At 46.3% G+C, this 21795-nt stretch overlaps 2 protein-coding genes across 4 annotated transcripts; both read left to right on the top strand.

The window, feature by feature from the left end:
• The first annotated feature begins 407 nt into the window (after window positions 1-407).
• LOC147223320 (phosphatidylinositol 4,5-bisphosphate 3-kinase catalytic subunit alpha isoform) lies at window positions 408-13387 on the top strand. Its single transcript, XM_086166389.1, has 28 exons — window positions 408-677; window positions 3916-4045; window positions 4244-4347; window positions 4426-4588; window positions 4808-5017; window positions 5113-5180; window positions 5272-5400; window positions 5479-5532; window positions 5622-5731; window positions 5814-5955; window positions 6033-6118; window positions 6659-6764; window positions 6832-6984; window positions 7072-7203; window positions 7297-7421; window positions 7623-7704; window positions 7792-7956; window positions 8051-8154; window positions 8233-8332; window positions 8429-8500; window positions 8587-8693; window positions 8913-9034; window positions 9840-9918; window positions 10008-10178; window positions 10256-10373; window positions 10587-10738; window positions 10811-10959; window positions 11054-13387. The coding sequence occupies exons 2-28, from the start codon at window positions 3961-3963 to the stop codon at window positions 11176-11178; spliced, it is 3213 nt and encodes a 1070-aa protein (XP_086022515.1). The 5' UTR covers window positions 408-677; window positions 3916-3960; the 3' UTR covers window positions 11179-13387.
• A 695-nt stretch (window positions 13388-14082) lies between these two features.
• On the top strand, window positions 14083-18471 carry LOC147223319 (uncharacterized). Of its 3 annotated transcripts, none has more exons than XM_086166399.1 (4): window positions 14083-14197; window positions 15229-15594; window positions 15693-15794; window positions 17997-18471. In XM_086166399.1, the coding sequence occupies exons 1-4, from the start codon at window positions 14164-14166 to the stop codon at window positions 18014-18016; spliced, it is 522 nt and encodes a 173-aa protein (XP_086022525.1). In that variant the 5' UTR covers window positions 14083-14163; the 3' UTR covers window positions 18017-18471. The 3 variants fall into 3 exon arrangements, with proteins under 3 accessions (XP_086022525.1, XP_086022526.1, XP_086022523.1); XM_086166400.1 differs by having other exon boundaries at window positions 17584-18471; XM_086166397.1 differs by having other exon boundaries at window positions 17564-18471.
• Window positions 18472-21795: the final 3324 nt, after the last annotated feature.

The following is a 21795-nucleotide window of genomic DNA, read 5'->3' as shown; positions in this document are numbered from 1 at the left end:
TGTACTGTTTTTTTTTTTTATAAGTGTGACTCCAAATCCAGACCTCCATGGATTCATACATTTGATTTCCATCGATCATTTTTGTGTGATTTTGTTCTCAGCGCATTCAACGATGTAAAGAACAAAATATTTCATTCATTCGGATCTAGGATGTGTTATTTTACTGTTTATTTTTTCCAGCAGTGTCTGAGAAGATCATGATTTTTCTCATGCTCATAACAATAACACAACATTTTGATGATGCCATATGTAGCATAACCGTGTGTGTGAGTGTGTGTGTGTGTGTGTGTGTGTGTGTGTGTGTGTGTCCTGCTGGCCCTTTAAGGAGTGACAGGATGAGCCCACACCTAACCTCCGCACCTCCTCCTCCCTCCATCCCCCCTCTTCCTCCGAGCACATTGTTCTGCAGCTCAGAGCGGCACTTCCCTCCGCCGGCCCCCCGCCCTCCCCTCCTGACGACCGGCGAGCGGAGGCGGCGAGGACGGCGTCCGGTGCGGTGCGACGGCGGCCGCTCTCTCTCGACGGGCACGGCCGGGTTTCCGCGTCCGAAGCCCGGCTTCGCGGATCCGCGAGGACCGGCGGATCACCGGATCACCGGAGGCGCGGTCGACGGACGGGCGATGCTATGACCGGAGGCACGCGCCGCTACATCGGCACGCGCGCGCGCACACGCTCAGGTAAGACGCACGCGCATGGCGTGTGCATGTGTGTGTGGTGTGTGTGTGTGTGTGTGTGTGTGTGTGTGTGTGTCCGTGCGCGCCACACGAAGCCAGAACAAAGAGTCTCTCCGCTGTCATCCATCTGATGCTCCCACTCACGTCGCCATGGCAACCATATCGCAGTCTGAGGTCATGCGCAGAGGAAACGTAAGGAGTGTGTGGGGGGGCGAGGGTGCACGCCAGAGGGGAAGGGGGGGGCAAGGAGACTGGAACTAGGAGACAGGATCCAACAAGGGGACAAGACGACTGGAACAAGGAGACAAGGAGTCTAGAACTAGGAGACAAGAGATGGAGACAAGGAGACAAGAACCAGGAGACAGGATCGAACAAGGAGATGACTGGAACAAGGAGACAAGGAGACTAGAACTAGGAGACAGAGGATGGAGACAAGGAGACAAGAACTAGGAGGCAGGATCGAACAAGGGGACAAGACGACTGGAGCAAGGAGACAGGAGATGGGAACAAGGAGACAAAGAGTCTAGAACTAGGAGACAGGATCGAACAAGGGGACAACTGGAACAAGGAGACAAGGAGACTAGAACAAGGAGACAAGGAGTCTAGATTTAGGAGACAAGGAGTCTAGAACTAGGAGACAAGGAGTCTAGATTTAGGAGACAAGGAGTCTAGAACTAGGAGACAAAGAGTCTAGAACTAGGAGACAAAGAGTCTAGAACTAGGAGACAGAGGATGGAGACAAGGAGTCTAGAACTAGGAGACAGAGGATGGAGACAAGGAGTCTAGAACTAGGAGACAAAGAGTCTAGAACTAGGAGACAAGGAGACTAGACCCAGGAGACAGAGGATGGAGACAAGGAGACTAGACCCAGGAGACAGAGGATGGAGACAAGGAGACTAGAACTAGGAGACAAGGAGTCTAGATTTAGGAGACAAGGAGTCTAGAACTAGGAGACAAAGAGTCTAGAACTAGGAGACAAAGAGTCTAGAACTAGGAGACAGAGGATGGAGACAAGGAGTCTAGAACTAGGAGACAGAGGATGGAGACAAGGAGTCTAGAACTAGGAGACAGAGGATGGAGACAAGGAGTCTAGAACTAGGAGACAAAGAGTCTAGAACTAGGAGACAAGGAGACTAGACCCAGGAGACAGAGGATGGAGACAAGGAGACTAGACCCAGGAGACAGAGGATGGAGACAAGGAGACTAGAACTAGGAGACAGAGGATGGAGACACGGAGTCTAGAACTAGGAGACAAGGAGACTAGACCCAGGAGACAGAGGATGGAGACAAGGAGACTAGAACTAGGAGACAGAGGATGGAGACACGGAGTCTAGAACTAGGAGACAAGGAGACTAGACCCAGGAGACAGAGGATGGAGACAAGGAGACTAGAACTAGGAGACAGAGGATGGAGACACGGAGTCTAGAACTAGGAGACAAGGAGACTAGACCCAGGAGACAGAGGATGGAGACAAGGAGACTAGAACTAGGAGACAGAGGATGGAGACACGGAGTCTAGAACTAGGAGACAAGGAGACTAGACCCAGGAGACAGAGGATGGAGACAAGGAGACTAGAACTAGGAGACAGAGGATGGAGACAAGGAGTCTAGAACTAGGAGACAAGGAGACTAGACCCAGGAGACAGAGCATGGAGACAAAGAGTCTAGACCCAGAAGACAGGATCCAACAAGGAGACAAGACGACTGGAAAAAGGAGACAGGAGACTAGAACTAGGAACATGGAGATAGGGAGACAGGGAAATATCAACAAGGACACAAGGAGACAGGTGACTGAACGAGGAGACAAGGAGACTGGAACAAAGAGACAGGGATTCAGAACAAGGAGAAACAGAGGCTTGAGATGGAACAAGGAGACAAGAAGACAAGGGATGGAACAAGGAGACAGGAGATGGAACAAGGAGATAAGGAGACAGGAGATGGTAACAGGAAGACAAGGAGATGAATCCAGACAGAAGGAGGCACCGGTTGGAGGACGAGAAAGCATGGAGAGAAGACAAAGATGACAGGATGATTGGAAAAGGAAAGGAGAAGATAATCAGGGAACAAGGAGACAAGGTGTGAGGAGACAGGAGACAGGATGGAGTGATGGTACGATCAGAGCCGAGCAGTAAACTCCAATCTGGACTTGCAACGAAACGTCGATTGACAGACAATTAGATGACCAGATAATAGATTTTAAGCGATAATAATGCTGATAATAATCATCAGGATTTGAATTCTAAATATTCATAATAATAACAACAATAACCTGAATCACTTTCAGATTGTAGGTCAATTGTTTGTGTGAGAAAAAAAAAAAAAAAATCCAAAAGATGACCGAGTGTTGCTTTCCAGCAGCAGGTTCACACTGGAACGAAGGAAACCAGCTTCCACACAGAAAGACAGGAAACACACAGGATCGGTGTGTGTGTGTGTGTGTGTGTGTGTGTGTGTGTGTGTGTGTGTGTGTGTGTGTGTGTGTGTGTGTGTGTGAGTCCTACTTTCTGGTCTTTGTTTGAAAAAGCACAGACAATAGTCGACGTGAGGACACTTGGAAGTTAATGATATTAATAGCTGGCTGTCGCCAGGAAAACAAACGTTTTCACGATAAAGGGAATCAACTTTCCTGCCGAAGTGTCTCTGACGACGTTGCCATGGTAACCACGCCGGCGGGTGGCTAGTGGGGCATCTTGGAGACAGCTCAATGCAAAAAAAAACCAAACCCAAACATTTAAAACAAGTACGAACATCCACTCGTTCATTCATTTGTTATTCGGGTTGTGGCGGGCAGAGCCTATTCCAGCTGTGATTGGGCAAGAGAAGGGACTCGGTCTGGACCAATCACAGGGCCAACCAGGGGCCTTCTTGCTGTGAGGGGGCGGAGCTAACCACTGCTTTTGTGTTTTATATATATATATAAGTAATGAATGTTCTAATCCACCAATACAACATATCTCCAAGTTCTCCTAGTAACACCTCCTAGTTCTTCAGTGTTGCTCCAGGGTCTGGTCCATCTTAGCATACCGGACTTCCTGCTGCGCTTCTATTCAACCGCTTCTTCTTGTTTGGAATCTGGGTCGGTGTTCTTTGCGCTTTTTGTGATCGAAGGTTCATTGGCTTCCAGGGTGCGTGCCATTTCAGCTGCGGCGCCAGAAGTTCAGAAAGAGGTCCCACCGCACTTTGTGAACCGCCGGTACCATTGTGAACTCCATAGGGGGCCACTCACTAGCTTGTCTTTCCAGGTCTCCAAGTGCCAAAGGTGACACGGTTCGTGACTGGTGGTTACCATGGCGCCCAGGCCGTCATCTGGGGAACTATGGGGGCTCCACCTGATGCCCCCTCGTATTCTGGTGGACTGCTGCCTACCCAACGGTACGTCAAATTCACTCTTGTTCATTTTGGCACGCTGCAGACCTTCTGTCGACATTGTCTTGATGTTCTGTTGGGGTCATTGAAGAGGCACTGTCTCCATTCATGTTCTGTCAATGTTCTCCATTTGCCGTTGATGGTTCATGTATGCTCCGCTCCTTCTCCTCATGGTCCCTTGACGTTTGGCTTACCTTCTCGCAGGGATGATGGTGAGTCTGGAGTGTCTCCGAGAAACACCCCTGATCAGCATCAAGCAGCAGCTCTTCACTGAGGCCAGGAAGTATCCGCTGTACCACCTGCTGCAGGTACGCTCCACCTGACCTTCTCCCCCATCGCTTCCATCCGCTACTGCCGATCACCAGCGCTGCTCTCTGATCGTCCAGGAGGAGTCGAGCTACATCTTTGTGGGCGTGACCCAGGAAGCAGAGAGGGAGGAGTTCTACGACGAGACGAGGAGACTGTGTGACCTCCGCCTGTTTCATCCCATCCTGAAGGTCATCGAGCCACTTGGCAACCGGGAGGAGAAGATCCTGAATCGGGAGATAGGTAATGCGTGGTTCAAAAAGAGAGCGATGGATTCTTGTAGGTTTCCTTCAACAAACTGATGAAAACGAAACCCAGACCTGGTTTCATATCGGTTCAGGAGACCAGCATCTCAGTCGTGTGTTGGTCCACCTTGGTTCTAGCAAAGCAAAAAAAGTTGAAGCATCCGTGCAGCAAACGTTCTAGCGTGACCTTTCAGATGTCCTCCCGGTTCTGACCCAGGATTCGCCATCGGGATGCCGGTCTGTGAATTTGAAATGATGAAGGACCCGGAGATCCAGGACTTCCGTCGTGCCGTGCTGAGTGTTTGCAGAGAAGCCATGGAGGAGCGGGAGGGCGGCGGCGCCCACAGCCAGGCACTCTATGTCTACCCGCCCAATGTGGAGTCCAGCCCCCAGCTGCCCCAGCACATCTACAACAAGCTGGACAAAGGTACTGTCCAGATGCTGGATTCTAGTTCTTCTCTCTCTCAAAAAAAACAAAAAAATGGGAGTAAAATACATTTCAATGCGTGTGTGTTTGTGTAGGAAGGTTGATCGTTACCATCTGGGTGATCGTGTCTCCATCCAACTCCAAACAGAAATACACTCTGAAGGTACTTGCAGGGTTCCTCTTAGCGGATGCCGGTACTCCGACTGTTTTGGTCTTGCCCATTAAGGTGTGTGTGTGTGTGTGTGTGTGTGAAGGTGAGTCATGACAGTCTACCCGAGCAGCTGATTGCTGAGTCCATCAGGAAGAAAAGCCGCTCCATGCACCTTTCGCCGCAGCAGCTGCGCTTGTGCGTCCAGGAGTACCAGGGGCAGTACATCCTGAAGGTCCCACAACCACCTCCCAAAAACGGTGACAATCCAGCGTAAGTCGAGGGTTCAGATCTCACCCGTCTGTCTCCTCAGGTCTGCGGATGTGACGAGTACCTGCTGGAGAAATATCCTCTCAGCCAGTACAAGGTACCGGTCGGTCTCCCCGTCCACCGTCCCTACTTGTCCAGCATCTTCTCATCTACTAGTCTCCCTCATGTTCTCCTGTTTGCCTGCAGTACATTCGCTCCTGCATCATCGTGGGTCGTCTTCCACACCTGATGCTGGTGTCCAAAGACAGCCTCTACTCTCAGCTCCCCGCGTCTGGTTTCGTCACACCTTCGTACAGGTAGGACCATCCGTCGTCTACGCTCTGGACGATGGCCGTCAGCCTCTGGTAGATTAGAAGACCTTTGCCGTTTGTGCTTCAGCCGCAGGACTCCTCAGCCTTCGCCGTGTCCTGGAGGAGGAGACGGGTCTCCTCCTCGCTCCCTGTGGGCCTTCAACACCCTGCTGAGGGTCAGGCTGCTCTGCGCCACCTACGTCAACGTAAACATCCGAGACATTGACAAGGTCTGACTGCGTGTCTGTCCGTCTGATACGGTTCCGACACGGCGATAAAAAAAAAAACCAATCCTGTGCATCTGTAGATCTACGTGCGGACGGGTATCTATCATGGCGGAGAGCCTCTCTGTGACAACGTCAACACTCAGCGAGTCCCCTGCTCCAATCCGCGGTAAGACAGTCGACCCACACGCCACATAAAATCAGCTTCAAAACAATTAGCTTATTTGTTACCTAGAGAATCACAACTGTTCCAACGACCAGAAGACAGCAGGCAGAACGAGAGGTTGCAGAGATGAAGGTGTTGAGGTTCTCTTTGGGAGTGAGCAGGATGGAGAGGATCAGGAATGAGTCTATCAGAGGAACATCACATGTTAGATGTTTTGGAGAGAAGGTCAGAGAAGCCAGACTGAGATGGTTGGGTCATGGACAGAGGAGGGATAGAGAATATATTGGTAGACGGATGCTGGAATTGGAGCTGCCAGGCAAGAGGTCTGGAGGAAGACCAAAGAGAAGATCTATGGACGTCGTGAGAGAAGATATGAAGGTAGTTGGTGTGAGAGAGGAGGATCCAGAGAATAGGGTTAGATGGAGAAAGTTGACTCGCTGTGGCGACCCCTCACGGGAAAAGCCGAAAGAAGAAGAAGTTACGTAGAGAATCACAACAATAACAACACGGTATGCTTGCGTATCCTTGTGATACTTCCTGCAGGTGGAACGAGTGGCTGACCTACGACATCTATTTGAACGACCTGCCTCGCTCAGCCAGACTCTGCTTATCCATCTGCTCAGTGAAGGGACGAAAGGGAGCCAAGGAGGTAGGAGAGGACGCAAGAATACGCCTTAAGGGTCCAGCAGAGCCAACGTGGCGTGTCTGTCCTGCAGGAACACTGCCCTCTGGCCTGGGGAAACGTCAACCTGTTCGACTATAAGGACATTCTGGTTTCGGGTAAAGTGGCTTTGAGTCTGTGGCCCGTCCCTCACGGCCTAGAGGACCTGCTCAATCCCATTGGAGTTGCAGGTTCCAACCCCAATAAGGTACAACGCTTGCTGTAACGGTTTGTTCCCCGTCGCTCAGTGAAGACATCTGATGGGTCGCAACACGCATCGCGTGATCTTCTGCAGGAGACGCCCTGCGTAGAGCTGGAGTTTTCCTGGTTCAATCAGACCGTCGTGTTTCCGGATGAGCAACAGATAGAAGAATATGCCAACTGGACCATTAGCCGAGAGCTGGGCTACAACTACTGCCACGGACTGGTAACAAATATTTGCTTTCACAGGCTAGTAGCATAGTACCGCATCGGACGCGTAAGATAAACACAGGAACACAACCCGGTGTCTCCGTCTCAGAGCAGCCGTCTGGCCTGTGACAGCAGCGTCTCAGCGGTGGATGCCGAGCAGCTCCGGTGTCTGTGTTCCAAAGATCCTCTCTATGAACTCTCCGAGCAGGAGAAGGACTTCCTCTGGAGACACAGGTGAGGCCTGACCTGGAGTCACCCGTCCTGATGGCCCCATCTGTCTTCAGCAAGCTGGTTTCTATGACTGTTTGTAGTCGCCGTGTACCTCCTGTCTCTAACTATGCTTCTGTCTACGTGTCCACCTGTGCCCTTCCTTGTTTGGGGCGTCTGCCTGTCCGCCCTCCGGTCTGTCCGACAAAACTGTCTCTCTTTCTGCAGACATTACTGTGTAAACATCCCTGAGTCTCTTCCAAAGCTGCTTCTGTCTGTAAAATGGAACTCCAGAGATGAAGTGTCTCAGGTACAAACGCCAGCCGTCAGGACAGATCTTACCAGCGACTCACTGTTTACCGTCATTTACCCTCCGTTACCCCCCGCCCCCTTCCAGATGTACTGTTTGTTAAAGGAGTGGCCCTTGATGGAACCCGAATCGGCTCTCGAGTTGCTGGACTGTAACTTTCCCGATCCGATGGTCAGAGAGTTTGCTCTCCGCTGCTTGGTTCAAGGTCTGACGGACGACAAGCTGTCGCAGTACCTTCTGCAGCTCGTGCAGGTACGTCCTACTGTGACTGCCCGTCCCAAACTCAATACACATGCCGTTTTCAGACCTACTTTACGGTAAATCCTCAATGACCAACTACCCTCAGGTGTTGAAATACGAGATGTACCTGGACAACCCTCTGGCTCGCTTCCTGATCAAGAAAGCACTGACCAATCAGAGGATCGGACACTTCTTTTTCTGGCATCTCAAGTGAGTTGTGCCATCTGAGGAGTTTTGTTTCTGTCTTTTTCTGAACTGCAAACAAACACTGACAGAGAGCGTTCTCAGGTCAGAAATGCACAACAAGACGGTGTCTCGTCGCTTTGGCCTCTTGCTGGAGGCTTTCTGCAGAGCCTGCGGGATGTACCTGAAACACCTGAACAGACAGGTGAGCGCAAAAGACCTGACCGCACGGGGACGGAAACCCAAACACACCTGTGCAGATACAGCTGTTTGCATTCTGTATTTGTGTCTGAATGTTCAGGTGGAGGCCATGGACAAACTGGTCAACTTGACCGACACACTGAAGCAAGAGAAGAAGGACGAGACGCAGAAGGTACGCAGACGCTTCGGTGTTATCTCTCGTGTTGTGTCCTCGTGCAACGATGGCGTCCTGCATTCTGCATTGCGATTGGTTCTCAGACTCAAATGAAGTTCCTGGTTGAGCACATGTCCCGGCCAGATTACATGGAAGCTCTGCAAGGATTCGTCTCCCCGCTCAACCCTGTTCACCAGCTGGGAAACCTCAGGTGACGCTAATCTAAGCTAACCGTCTCACAGCTAATATAATATATTCCTTGTTTACCCACTGACATGGACTTGTACATGTGTACTTATTGTGTCCTTGTGTTGTTTGCTTGCATACATGCTGCATTTTCTGCACCTGTTAAGGACTTCTTGTGTTCTTTTTGAATGTTTGTGCTCTTGTGTGTTGTGTGTACCTGCCGTGTTGTGCGTTGCGCGCTCAGGTTGGAGGAATGCAGGATCATGTCATCGGCAAAGCGACCCCTGTGGCTCAACTGGGAAAACCCTGACATCATGTCAGAGCTGCTCTTCACCAACAACGAGATTATCTTCAAGAATGGAGACGGTAGGTAGCTTAGCGCAGGGGTTCTTAACCTTTCTGACCCTGAGGCCCATTTTTTTCAGTACAGAGTGGCCCAGGGCCCATTACATATAATTTTAATATATATTATTTATCATTATTAATTATATTATATTATCTAATATGTATTATTCAATATATGTACAGTGTTTAGGTCACATCTGGCTAGGAGCTAGCGAGCTTTCAGTGCACTTTTAGAGTTGCCAGTCAGTGACACGATCCATCTTTTCTGCATCTGCAGCCCATCTTCTTTTCTCTTGAAAAATTCCACCGGCTTTCCCACAAGCGTCGGATGCTTGGTCTCTAGGCGCCGCTGTAGTTTTGACGGCTCAAGTGCTTCGTTAGACAGCGTTAACACACACTCCACACACTGGGCTCCCGGCGCTGCCTCGCTACCTCCGTTTACGAAGCCGTACTTAATGAAGTCGGGATTGTACTTGCGCAAAAATGTACTTTTTGGCGCAGGGTCGTCTTCGTTTTTCCGTTTTAAATATTTCTCCATCTTGTTTGTTTCCAGCTAGCTGAGTTTCTTCTTCTCCTTATTTATGGAGCTGGTTAAAGTAACAACTGACTGATGCATTAGCGCCACTACATGGTCGGGAGTTGTTATTGCGTCCCGCAGCCCTCGCGGCCCACACGTACAAATGAGTTTTTTTTGCGGCCCACTAGGTCCAAGTTTGGGCCGCGGCCCTGTGGTTAAGAATGGCTTAGCGCACATCACGGAATTCACTTGGGCTGAGAATCCTAACAGTTACAGCGTTGGTGTGTAATGGAGTGTCTATGGTTACAGACCTGCGGCAGGACATGCTGACTCTGCAGATCATTAAGATCATGGAGAACATCTGGCAGAACCAGGGCCTGGATCTGCGGTGAGATGCATGAGATGTCACCGAGAGGGGCTGTGCCATCATCGCAACAAGACTGACTGTGTGTATGTGTGTGTGTGTGTGTGTGTCAGCATGCTGCCGTACGGCTGCCTTTCCATCGGAGACTGCGTGGGTCTAATCGAGGTGGTGAAAAACAGCTTCACCATCATGCAGATTCAGTGCAAAGGAGGCCTGAAGGGGGCACTGCAGTTCAACTCCAACACCCTGCACCACTGGATCAAGGACAAGAACCGTGGAGAGGCGTCAGTAACCGTCTGTCTCGCCTGTCTCTCTGCGTCGGCCTTCTCACCAGTCTGCTTCTCACCTCGCCGCCTCTCAGGTACGACCGGGCCATCGACCTGTTCACGCGCTCCTGTGCGGGTTACTGCGTGGCCACCTTCATCCTGGGGATCGGCGACAGGCACAACTCAAACATCATGGTGAAAGAGAACGGGCAGGTGAGCCGCCGCCACACGTCCGTCTCGGTATGATCCGACCTCTGGCCCCGTCCCGCCTCCGAGTCCCTCGGCTTCATCTCCGTTCCGACGCCTCGCCTCGACCTTGAGCCGAGCCGACGGAGTGACCTCCATCTCCTCGCCTTTGTCGCCAGAGGTCAACCGCGTAGCCGATTCGCCTCACCTGATTCACCAACCTCCCCCTCCCCCCTGCAGCTCTTCCACATTGATTTCGGGCACTTCCTGGACCACAAGAAGAAGAAATTTGGCTACAAGCGCGAGCGCGTTCCGTTCGTTCTCACACAGGACTTCCTCATTGTCATTAGCAAAGGCATCCAGGAATCGACCAAGACCAAAGAGTTCGAAAGGTCTGTTGCGCCGCCTCGCCGCCGCCGAATCGCCCGGCCGCCCTACTGACCCCCCACTTGTGTTCTCCCCAGGTTCCAGGAAATGTGTTACAAGGCATACCTGGCCATCCGACAGCACGCCAGCCTCTTCATCAACCTCTTCTCCCTGCTGTTGGGCTGCGGGATGCCCGAGCTGCAGAGCTTCGACGACATCGCCTATCTGAGGAAGACGCTCGCTCTCGGTGAGACGCCGCCGTTACCGACACACGCCGACACCGCGTCCGTCTCTGCGGAACATGTCCGTCAGTAAGAAATGTCTGTCTTTTTACGGGTTAGAGAAAACCCAGCAGGAGGCGCTGGAGTATTTCACCAAACAGATGAATGACGCCCATCATGGAGGCTGGAGTACCAAGATGGACTGGATCTTCCACACCATCAGACACATGCCAAACGAGCACTAACACACACACACACACACACACACACACACACACAAGCAGTGACTGCACTACTGTTTCAGAATGATTAAGGTGATGTCAACGTCACAACATTGAGTTGGTTGGACTGTTGTCATGGCAACGTGAATCTCAGGGTCAGAGGGGTCGACGCCAAAGGCATGCCAGGGAGAGATGACGATGATGATGATGATGATGACGATGATGTCCTTTATTAAGTCTTCCGGTGAGCGCCGACAGTAGCTTGCTCGCTCCGAAAAACTTTTATCGTTGTAGCGTTCGTTTTGAATCGCACCCAATCAAAAAGCTGCTGTGACCTTAAGAATTATTTTGTAGGATGCAGCTTTACTCAAAACCAGCAATGTGAAGCAATAAAATCTTGCAATAACTCGTGAGTACTATGACAATCAGGGCCTCGGAGTAGCAGTCAGGCGGCAGCCGTGTCGCGGCGCACCGTGCGAATCGGAGGCGAGAATCGAAAAAAAAAAAAAAAAAAGCACAGTAGCAACATTGGGCAGAGAAAACTGCAAAAATATGGAAGCCAAGAAGGGGCAAACCTTTGGGAAGGTCCAGAAAATATCCGGATTTGGTTCTGTGTAGGTCGTTCAAAGAACGCGGTACTCACATTGAGTTCTTTCCACACTGTTCTCCATCCATGAAGATTCCCAACCATTGTTCGATGGTACATTCCAGGATTTTAAGGGAAAGCATTTTGCCGATGCCAATGTCTTTTGGGATTTTTCTGGGAAAAAATATAAATCGTGCAGTTTTATTTCGAGAACCAGACAATCTTTGTTTCAATTCGTTTCAATCTTGAGACATATCACGAGGTCTCTTGGAGGACCTGCTAAATACGTTCAGATAAACTTCCTTGTAACATCCAGCTGATCACAACAAAACCCCCTGAGAAGCTGCCTGTAATTACCATCTAAGAAAAAGATCAAAACATGAACAGCGGGTTCACCTGTTCTCGGCTTCCGTACAAAAAAGAAAAAAAAAAAAAATCACGCCAGATTTTAGATTTAAAGCTGAAATATCCAAAAGAATAAAGAGTTTAAATTTTAGAAAATTATTATGAGATAATACTGTCTCTGCAAGATATGTTCATTTTATGTCCATAGTTTCCAAGTTTGGTAAATGATGGAGTCGTCGTGGGAAATAACGTCGCACCTGTTTTCTAGTTCCCACGGTGTGAGTGGGTTTAGGTGAGTGCCCACGTCCACAGCTGCTACCTGAGCTTTGAATATCACCTATTGGCTGAAGACGATCGAATCAGGTCTTTGTTAGCCTCCAGTGCACTGTGACTAACAAGCCATGCTAAGCTAGATTTTAGCCTCTTAGCTCAACCAGACCTTTGCTGTCTGAGTGTTAGCCCAGTTAGTGATCTGAGCGGTTGCTGGTTGTTAATTTGTTGTTTTTTTTTTTTTGTTTGCGGAGCTGTTGCACTGGAGCAATGCACTGTGGGTAGGCTTAGTTAGCATAGCGTAGCATCTAAGAGGACTCATTGACGGGGTTCCACGTGGGGCAGGGGTTTTAATGTGAAAGTTTGTATTTGTCTGCGCTCAGGTCAGAGGTCAGGTCACTGTGCCCCCGCCCCCAAGCGTCACCGGCCTGACCCCACTTCCTTCCTTCCTTCTTCTGTGAGGTTCTGCTGTCACTGCCATCCAGGAAGTTCTATAATTAGCTCCATGAAGTCCTATTATCCCTCAGTGTTTATCAACGTTAAAAAAAAAAAAAAAGTTTTATAACTAGCATCTTCTGCTGCATGCTAATCCATTTGTTGACGTTTGACATCATCACTTGTGCTGGTGACTGACAGCGTTGTGGACGACGCGTGTCTCCACGTGGCTGATCATTGTGATTTCTTGTTGTTGATCAGCCACTCAAGTGTAAAACAGACGCACCGACGGCCGATCGCTGCGTTTGATCCGATCAGTGTCTTTATATGAACTATTACTTCCACGGACCGTCGGACCGCCGTGGATGACATTGGATTGTCATTGTGTCTTCTCGGGGAGAGAAGACGGACGCCTACTGACAGCCAATCAGACGGTTCACTGAAACTCCATTCATTCTTTTTTGATTTTTTGTACCTGAACTTTACTAGAGGTTGTGACGGGGGGGGAGGGGGTAGCGAACCTCCATCAGGAGGAAGTCTTATTGTTACTATTGATTGTTATTGTTGTATTTAAATAATAAAGGTTCAACAACTGTTTCCGTGTCCTCTGATGGTTTTATAAATTTAATCTGTCAGATTCAGTTTTCTTCGGTGAAATTACCATCAATATGGCACAAAATTCTTGTTCGTCTGTAAGTTCCAGCTTTTGATTTTTGTTTTTAAAACCAAATGCTAAGACTCTGTTGTCATATGCATTACTCTTCCCTCACCAAATAAGAGTGGAAAAGATCACAAAAGTAACAAAAAAAAAAAGTAAATTCAGTTACAATAAGAAAAAGAGCAGGCTCAGGGGAATATTGTGCCCGTTGCACTTCCCTCATAAGAGTTTATAAATTCTACAAAAAGGAAATTCAATTGTCACAGCAGGATTACAGGGTAGAAAAGTATGCAAATAGTATTAATAGAAAGAATATGCATATAAAGAAGATAAAGACTAATAATTAGAAAAAAAAAACAAACAAAATTATAGCAATGTCTTGTGCAAGGAATGGTCATAGAAAATACTGTTGAGCAGTAGATGTGGATAGTGAAAATGAAGTAAGTGTATAGCAATAATAAATGTAAATACTGTACGGATAACAGTGCCAAAAATACTTTTGTGATTCCAATAAACAGCGTCAAATAACTGTTAAGGAAATCTAACACATTTTTAGTTAAAATCCAGGATGAACAAAGCGTTGTTTTAATAAATATAACACCAATACTTATTTTTTCTTCCGTTTCTTTATCAGCCTTTTACTTCGATACCCCGCCGGAAGTGACGTCAGCCGTATTCCGAAAACGAAAGTACCTGAGCGGGTAAAAACGGAAAGATGATGTTCGCGCTCATGGTCCTGTCGCTAACGGGTAAAAACAAACAAACACACACACACAAAAACCGAAGCTCGACACAACCGTCGGTACCCGCCGAGTCTTTCGGGGAAGCGCCGTGGAGGGGATTCGGGACGCGGTCATCCACCGGCCGTACTTTTACGGTAAACAACAGCCGCTCTGTTCCGGGCTACGGCCCGTCACAGACCGCTAGTCCGGGTTCGGGTCGTCGAACGGCCGACAGGTGAGGAAGAGGAGCCGGACACCACGGAGACAGCCGTGAGCTTTCGTCCGGATATAGAGCACGGAGACCCCGAACTGACGGAAGCTACATTTTTATTGCGAAAGCATCGGCGACGTCACGCCCTACTGCGTAGTAGCTAGCCGCGGGCTAACCCTCGCCACAGCGCCCCCTGCTGGCGAAGAGAGGCAACGCCGTCGCACCCGTTGAACGTAGGACGTCATGCAGCGATTAAACAGAAATTGCAGATTTTTATCATGATCGATACTACTCACTGTCTTTTTTTGTCCTTCTGTTGGTTCAGATGCGTCCCAGACATGATCCGGGATGACTTTTATAGGCAGGGAGGTTCCGGGGATGCGGGTCCTGGGCCCTAACGTATCGCCCAGCGTTTCCCCTTTGTCCTATGCATGCGGTTCGGTGCGTGGAAATCCTCTAGTGGGAGAAATATTAATATTCTCCAGTTTAAACATTTACCGTCCCACAAATTTTTTGACATTATAACTCTGCTGCTGTGACGAAGGAGTTTCCCCTATGTGGATCAATAGTTTATCTTCATTTCAAGCTATTTTGTGTACTTCTAAAACCTTAAAAAAAATAATAAACTCTAGAATTCTACCTGTGATTTCAAACATTGCTGTACATTTGGAAGAAAATAATCAGTTTACAAGATTTTTGCATACTAATTTTCTTTGATTTTCCTCACAGCTCGAGATTGGTTGGCAGTGTTGAGCAGATGAACTCTGACCTTGAACTGGTGTCCCGTGTGTGTGTGTGTGTGTGTGTGTGTGTGTGTGTGTGTGTGTGTGTGTGTGTGTGTGTGTAGTCCTCAGCCAGGCCTCTGCAAACATGCACTCGGTGGTTTTAAAAAGCGATGAGACATCGGTGGTGCTGCCCTGTCTGGTGAACATGGACATTCCCGACAACAGTGTGGTGATATGGGTCCGCGATCAGCCACGCCTCATCGCTTACAAGTTAAGATACAACCGGCCGGATTTGGATGACCACGACCAGCTGTACCAGTCCCGCACCTCGCTGAAGAAGGACGCCATGGCGACCCGAGACCTCAGCATGACCATCAACAACATCACCCTGCTGGACGGGGGAACCTACACCTGCACACTCCAGTGGGATGGCAAAGTGCATTACCAGAATCAGGTCAACTTGGAGGTCCCTAACTTAGAAGCATTAGGTCAGTGACCCGCCAACTGTGTGTGTGTGTGTGTGTGTGTGTGTGTGTGTGTGTGGCAGATCGCAAAGGGGTCACACTGTTGTGTGTTTTTTGAAAAGTTTTTAAGCAGCAGCGCGACATCTTCATCGGTCTCACCGTCGCCACACTCATGCTCGTCACCGTACTTGCGGCGCTTACCATCAAGATACGCAAACAGTCAGGTATGTACACACACACACACACACACACAGCCTTGATCTGCATGAAAAATGAGCAATGAGAAATCCGTTTATTCTCACATGCTGTTATCCATAGGGCACATCAGCAAAATCTGCCGCTGCATTTAACGCAGTGCTTCTCAAACCCTCCCCTTAAAGGAAGAAGACAATATTTCACACCCCAACACCACTTTCCGACTCAATAAAAATAAATATACTGCTCAAAAAACATAGAGGGAACACTTAAACAGCACAATGTAACTCAAAGTCAATCACACTTGTGTGAACTGTCCACTTAGGAAGCAACAATGATTCATTTGGACTTGTTTTAAGGAAATTACAAGTTGGATCAGCCTGTCGTGTGTTTTTACACTTTAATTTTGAGTGTGAGGGTTCGTATATTTGATTTCCGTCGATCATTTTTGTGATTTTGTCGTCAGCACATTCAACGGCACATTCAAAGTATTTCATAAGAATATTTCATTCATGCATATCTAGGATGTGTTATTTTAGTGTTCCCTTTGTTTTGTTGAGCAGTGTAGTATAATTTGTCCATAAAATTGATATCGACACTTGCGCAAAACATTGTATCCTTATTAACATCAAAGAAAATAAGGAAGAAGTAAGATCAACTTGCAACAAAGTAAAACTTTATGGAAAAATATTTAACAGGGATGATGAGAAAGACAGAAAATGAGACAAACAACAGTGGCCCCCAAAAAATAAAATAAAAAAAATCACCACATATTGTTTTATTCATTTTTGTTTTGTGTTGGGTTTTGTAAAGTGTTAACGTTGATGTTGATGATCAATTTGAATTCATTATTACTATTATTATCATTGATTATTCAATTTTATTTTTCAGCATCAAATGGTTCAGTGGGTCAAATTTTTTTAGTTTAAATAAGGATTTAATTTCTTTAAATTTGAGGCAAATTGATGCCCTTTAATTTTTTTTTCTGTTACAGACTAAATAGACATATTAATAAAGTTATTCTTTGCTGCAAGTTGATCTATATTTCTTTCTTAACATTGTTTTATTCTTTTTTGTTTTATAGGTTAAAGTTTTTTCTATATTGTGCTCCTGAGTTAATGTTTTTGATCAATTGGAATTCATTATTATTATTGATTTTATTTAATTTCATTTTTCAGTATCGACTGGTTCAGTCGGTCAAAAATTGTTTTATATGCACTTAGATTTTTTTTCTGTGACAGACTATAAAACAATTCAAAATTGTTGAAATTTAAAAAACAACTTGCAACAAAGAATAACTTTATTAACATTGTTTTTTAATTTGTAACAGTAAAGACTTAAAGTGCATCAATTTGCCTTCAATCCTTATTTAAAGTACACCATTTTTGACCAACTTAACCATTTGACACTGAAAAATAAAACAAATCACTAATAATAATAATAATAATTAATTTAAATTGATCAAAAACATAAAGTCAGGACAATATATAAAAGACTTTAACCTACACAAAAAATGAATAAAACAATTTGTGGGGATTTTTTTTTTTTGTTCATCCAAACGAGTTTTGCAGTGCGCAGCTTTAGGAAGCGGGGTTTGAAGCGTGATGCAGCACCTCTCGGCTCACAGTAAACACACCGGCTTTCCTCGTAGTGGCAGTGAAGTAAAAGCGCTACAGACGCTTCGTCTGCTCGAGGGCAGGAACCCAACGAATTACAAGCAGCACGAGAATAGATGCGTCAGAATCTGAGGGGGGATGGTGTTGAGCGGGTTCTCACCAAACTTCTCATTCGTTTAAAGGAATTACTGGCTTTTTGTAGCAAATCCGGCCTGATGATGGAAAAAACGGGTTGGAAGGGAGAGAGAGGCTTCCAGCGGCGCGCCAGAGAAAAAGGGAACATGTCAGCAGAGAAGATAAACACTGGATTTTTGCTTGTGGTTTCTTTCATTTTGATTTTTGCCGTGGGTTCTGGCCATTCTGACCCTTGTCCTGCGACATCGTGGACCCGATGCCCAGATGGACTTTGTCAACATTCCTTAAAACATATTTATTATTCAGTGCAACTTTTGCTGCCGTTGCTTTTTTTTTTTAAACACAGAGAACTTCGGCCAACATTTGATTTCATATTTTTCCTCCCCTAAAAAACTGCAAAGAGAAAGGATCCTGAAACTTTGGAAGACAAATGTACTTATGGAAATGGAAAAATCCACAATGAATGAAACATGTTTTCAGGGTTTAAGGCGGCCACGTAGCGTGCAGACCCTCGTCCGAAGGCGGGCCGAGAAGCGACGGACCAGTAAACCGTCCGTTCCTCAGGTGGGCTTCTATGAAACCAGGGTGGCACCATCTGAGGGGGGACGCCCCAACAGCTACAGCACCAAAAGCTCGTCTGAGAATTGTCACTAACTTGCTTGGATTTGCTTGGATGTTTCTGAAAACCATGGAGTTGCATTTTGGATTTTCAAGATCACTATTCCTATGAATCGTTTAGATGTTTTGACACTTTGACCTCCCACGCACTGGTTTGTTTATAGTTCATAAAAAATAAAAGGAAAATCAATTCCTTACTTGTGTACACACACACAAACACACACGACCACACAGCCAAATGTTAAGACTTCAGCTGTACTTTCAAAATGAAAGGCTATTGGGATCAATTATGGATATAACAATTTATTTGGGAGAAATAAAATGTGATGTAAGCTGAGGAAAAGACCATTCCATTTGTTTCTTCTGTTTTGACAACAGCTGCAGAAATAATTACCTATTTAGGTTTTTCATGACCTTTAAAAACTTAAAAAACTGTGATCTTTTGGTAACTATTATTGTAATAAAGAATCCCCCAGGAACTGACAGGTCTATCTTGCTTGTCACCTCCCTTTGAATTAAAAAAAAACAACTTTTGTGCTTAAACTCTTTTATATGAGTTTATAACTTTAATATGGGCGCTGATTTGAGAACCTATCGAAAGCTGGAAATGGAAATTGGACAACATCCTTTAAAAGCCTTGTAGGGCAAGAAAGAAGGAAAAAGAAGAACCTGATCGTCTATTCCAGCAGAAGACTGCTGGAATAAGAGGCTGCTTTGGGGGACGCCAACCGCCATGAAGAATTTGGGCATTTCCTCATCAACAGAGTTGGAAAAAATGACAAGTTATAAAAAGACGAAATAAAATGCAGTTAGAATAAGAGCAAGAAGGGGCTAGACAAGTGTGCGAATAGTAATAATAGAAAGAATCTGGAAATGAAGAATATAGATAGAAACAAATAAGGATGAATAAACATGGAAATGTGTGTCCAGGAGAGCAGGTGGAGAGGTAGTAAGGCTAGAAGCTTGTACTATTATGGTACTGACAAGAAGAGAAATGGAGTAGGAGTTATCTTGGAGGAGTTTGTAAGGAACGTCCTAGAGGTGAAAAGAATATCAGATAGACCTATGAGTCTGAAACTGGAAATTGAAGGTGTGATGCTCAAAGTTGTTAGTGGCTATGAACCACAGGTGGGATGTGTGTTTGAGAAGTTCTGGGCAAGATGAAGTGATGCAGAATATCTCCAGAGAAGAGAGAGTGATCATTGGTGCAGACTTCAATGGACATGTTGGTGAAGGCAATGGAGGGGATGAAGAAGTGATGGGCAGGTTTGGTCAGGAAGGCAGAAGGACAGATGGTGGTAGATTTTGTGAAAAAGACAGGAACATAGGGTAACTTATAAAAGCGGAGGTAGGAGCACGCAGGTAGACTACATCTTGTATAGACGAGGTAACCTGAAAGAGATCAGTGACTGCAAAGTAGTTGTGGGTGAGAGTGTAGCCAGACAGCAAGGATGGTGGTTTGTAGGATGACTCTGGTGACAACAACCCTGGCGCTGGTGGACGGCAGCCGATTGCTCATCGTTCATCCATGATGGCTTCATTGCAGAGAACCAATTTCCCCACGGGGATAAATAAAGGATAAACTATTATTATTATTATTAATTTGTAAAAACACGTGATCTCATACAAGGCCAACAACACCGGCCAAAAAATTGACCGGTCATCATGTTCCATTGATTGAGGACATCTGTATCTCACGCTGCCTCAGGAGAGCCCACAGCATCCTTGGAGATCCATCCCACAACTCCAACTGTTGCCCTCAAGAAAGCGGGTGAGGACAATCAATGCATAAACATTTTATATTTTAAATATGGCTCAACCCTGGACACTTGAACCTCACATACAGTACAATGCAATGAATCCATTTTTTGCCATTTTTTACTTTTTTCTTTCTACATATTTATATATTTGTTCGCCTAGTTATTACTTATATTTTTTATTTTATATTGTTGGTCTAATATGTTTTCTGTCTTCTATCTCTAACCCAGAGATGCTGTTGTCGTCGTATTGTTGTGCTGTGCCCTGCTTTTTAAGGCTATTTTTGTCTGTTTTGACTCCACTGAACCAAAGAGCTGCTATCTGTAATTTTCGTTGCGCTCTGTGTAACGACAATGACAGTCTTGAATCCTTCACTGACTGTCAGCGTCCAACATCCTGCAGTATCAGAAAAGGGAAGTGATAACACACACACACACAGAGCAGACGCAATGAAAACTAGCTTGCATCTAAAACCCCACATAAAACACACGGACAATTATTACGGCACATAGAAATACTTTTAACGATATGAACAATAAATTCCTTCCTTTATGTTGTTCATTATTATCCCTGATGTTGTTGCTGCTGTCTATTAATTCATGGATGTCTTGTTATCATTTGTCTTCTGTCTATTTATATTTATATTCATATTTATTTTGCTTTTTTTATTTTGACATTATAACTGTTACACTGCTGTGACAAAGGAATTTCCTCTATGGGGATCAATAAAGTTTATCTTGTCTTACTCTTTTGTCCGTTCTTATCCCTGATGTTGCTGTCTATTTATTTGTAGATATCTTGCAACCTTCTGTTTTCTAACAGTCAGTCAATTTATATCTATATTCATACTTTTTTTTTCGACTTTGTAACTGTTACACTACTGTGACCCAAAGCGTGTCCAGGCAGATGTGTCGTTGCCCAAACCAATCACGAGGAAACAAATGATGTCGTTTTTAGGAACGTGCTCATATTGTCGCTGTTTCATACCAAATTAATGTCAGATGGAGACACCGCTACGCTTTTTCAGATCGTGGCGTTCTCTGCTCCGGACCGCTTCCCATTTTCACAGGTTTCAGATACGCCTTCAGTGTCGTACACCAGTGGTCTCCAACCTTTTTTGTACCGGGGACCAGTTTTATGCATGATGGAGTTCCAATAATAAAAACTTCCATCAGTTTACAGTATTTAATCAGAATACAACGATTACACTTTGTATGAGGCAATTACAATATGAAGTGCGGTGGTAAGGCGAAGGCAGAAACTATAGTTTTTCAAAAAAAGATCCGAAAGGTCTAACGGAAACACTATAATTTGTACCAAGAAAGATTTTCTTTGCGGACCAACTGATCACTTGGGGACCACTGTTGTACACGACTCTGGCGCTCCCTGGAAGCACCAAAATTCTTTGAAATCTTATGGTAAGCCTATTCTCAACTATTCTCTCTGGCTGTCTGCAAACAGCTCCGCCCATACGAACATCACTGACCCCGTTTTAATTAGGAAACGCTTCAGCTGATGCAGCTGCTAAAGCAGCAGCTCGCCTCCCTCTCATCACCTCACATTCCTTCACTCGCAACACAAGATGTTCAGTCCTCTGCGGCTCCAATGCAACAGTTTGCTACTTCACAGGAGATAACCGTTTGAAAACCGTGGGTCATGAGACCGTGTATCAAATGTTGGATGCGATAAAACACCCATTGGTTCACGAAAGGCTTCTCAGTCTCAACTCGGAAACACCGAGTCATGTTTTGTGCAGTGGCAAGGGTGCTCCTGAGGGGAGATCAATCCAAAATGGGGTGTCCCATGCAAAATTTCTAGCAATAATGGTTCACAATTCACCAACGAAGCAATCGCACAAGTAGGTGAGTTGGAGGGAATTGATTTCAGGAAACACCGTTCTTCT

The sequence above is a fragment of the Fistularia commersonii genome, chromosome 19 (genome assembly GCF_037954325.1).
Source record: "Fistularia commersonii isolate RoL2024-O1a breed Wild chromosome 19, RoL_Fcom_v1.0, whole genome shotgun sequence".
NCBI lineage: Eukaryota > Metazoa > Chordata > Actinopteri > Syngnathiformes > Fistulariidae > Fistularia > Fistularia commersonii.
This window is presented reverse-complemented; position numbering and strand designations above follow the sequence as displayed.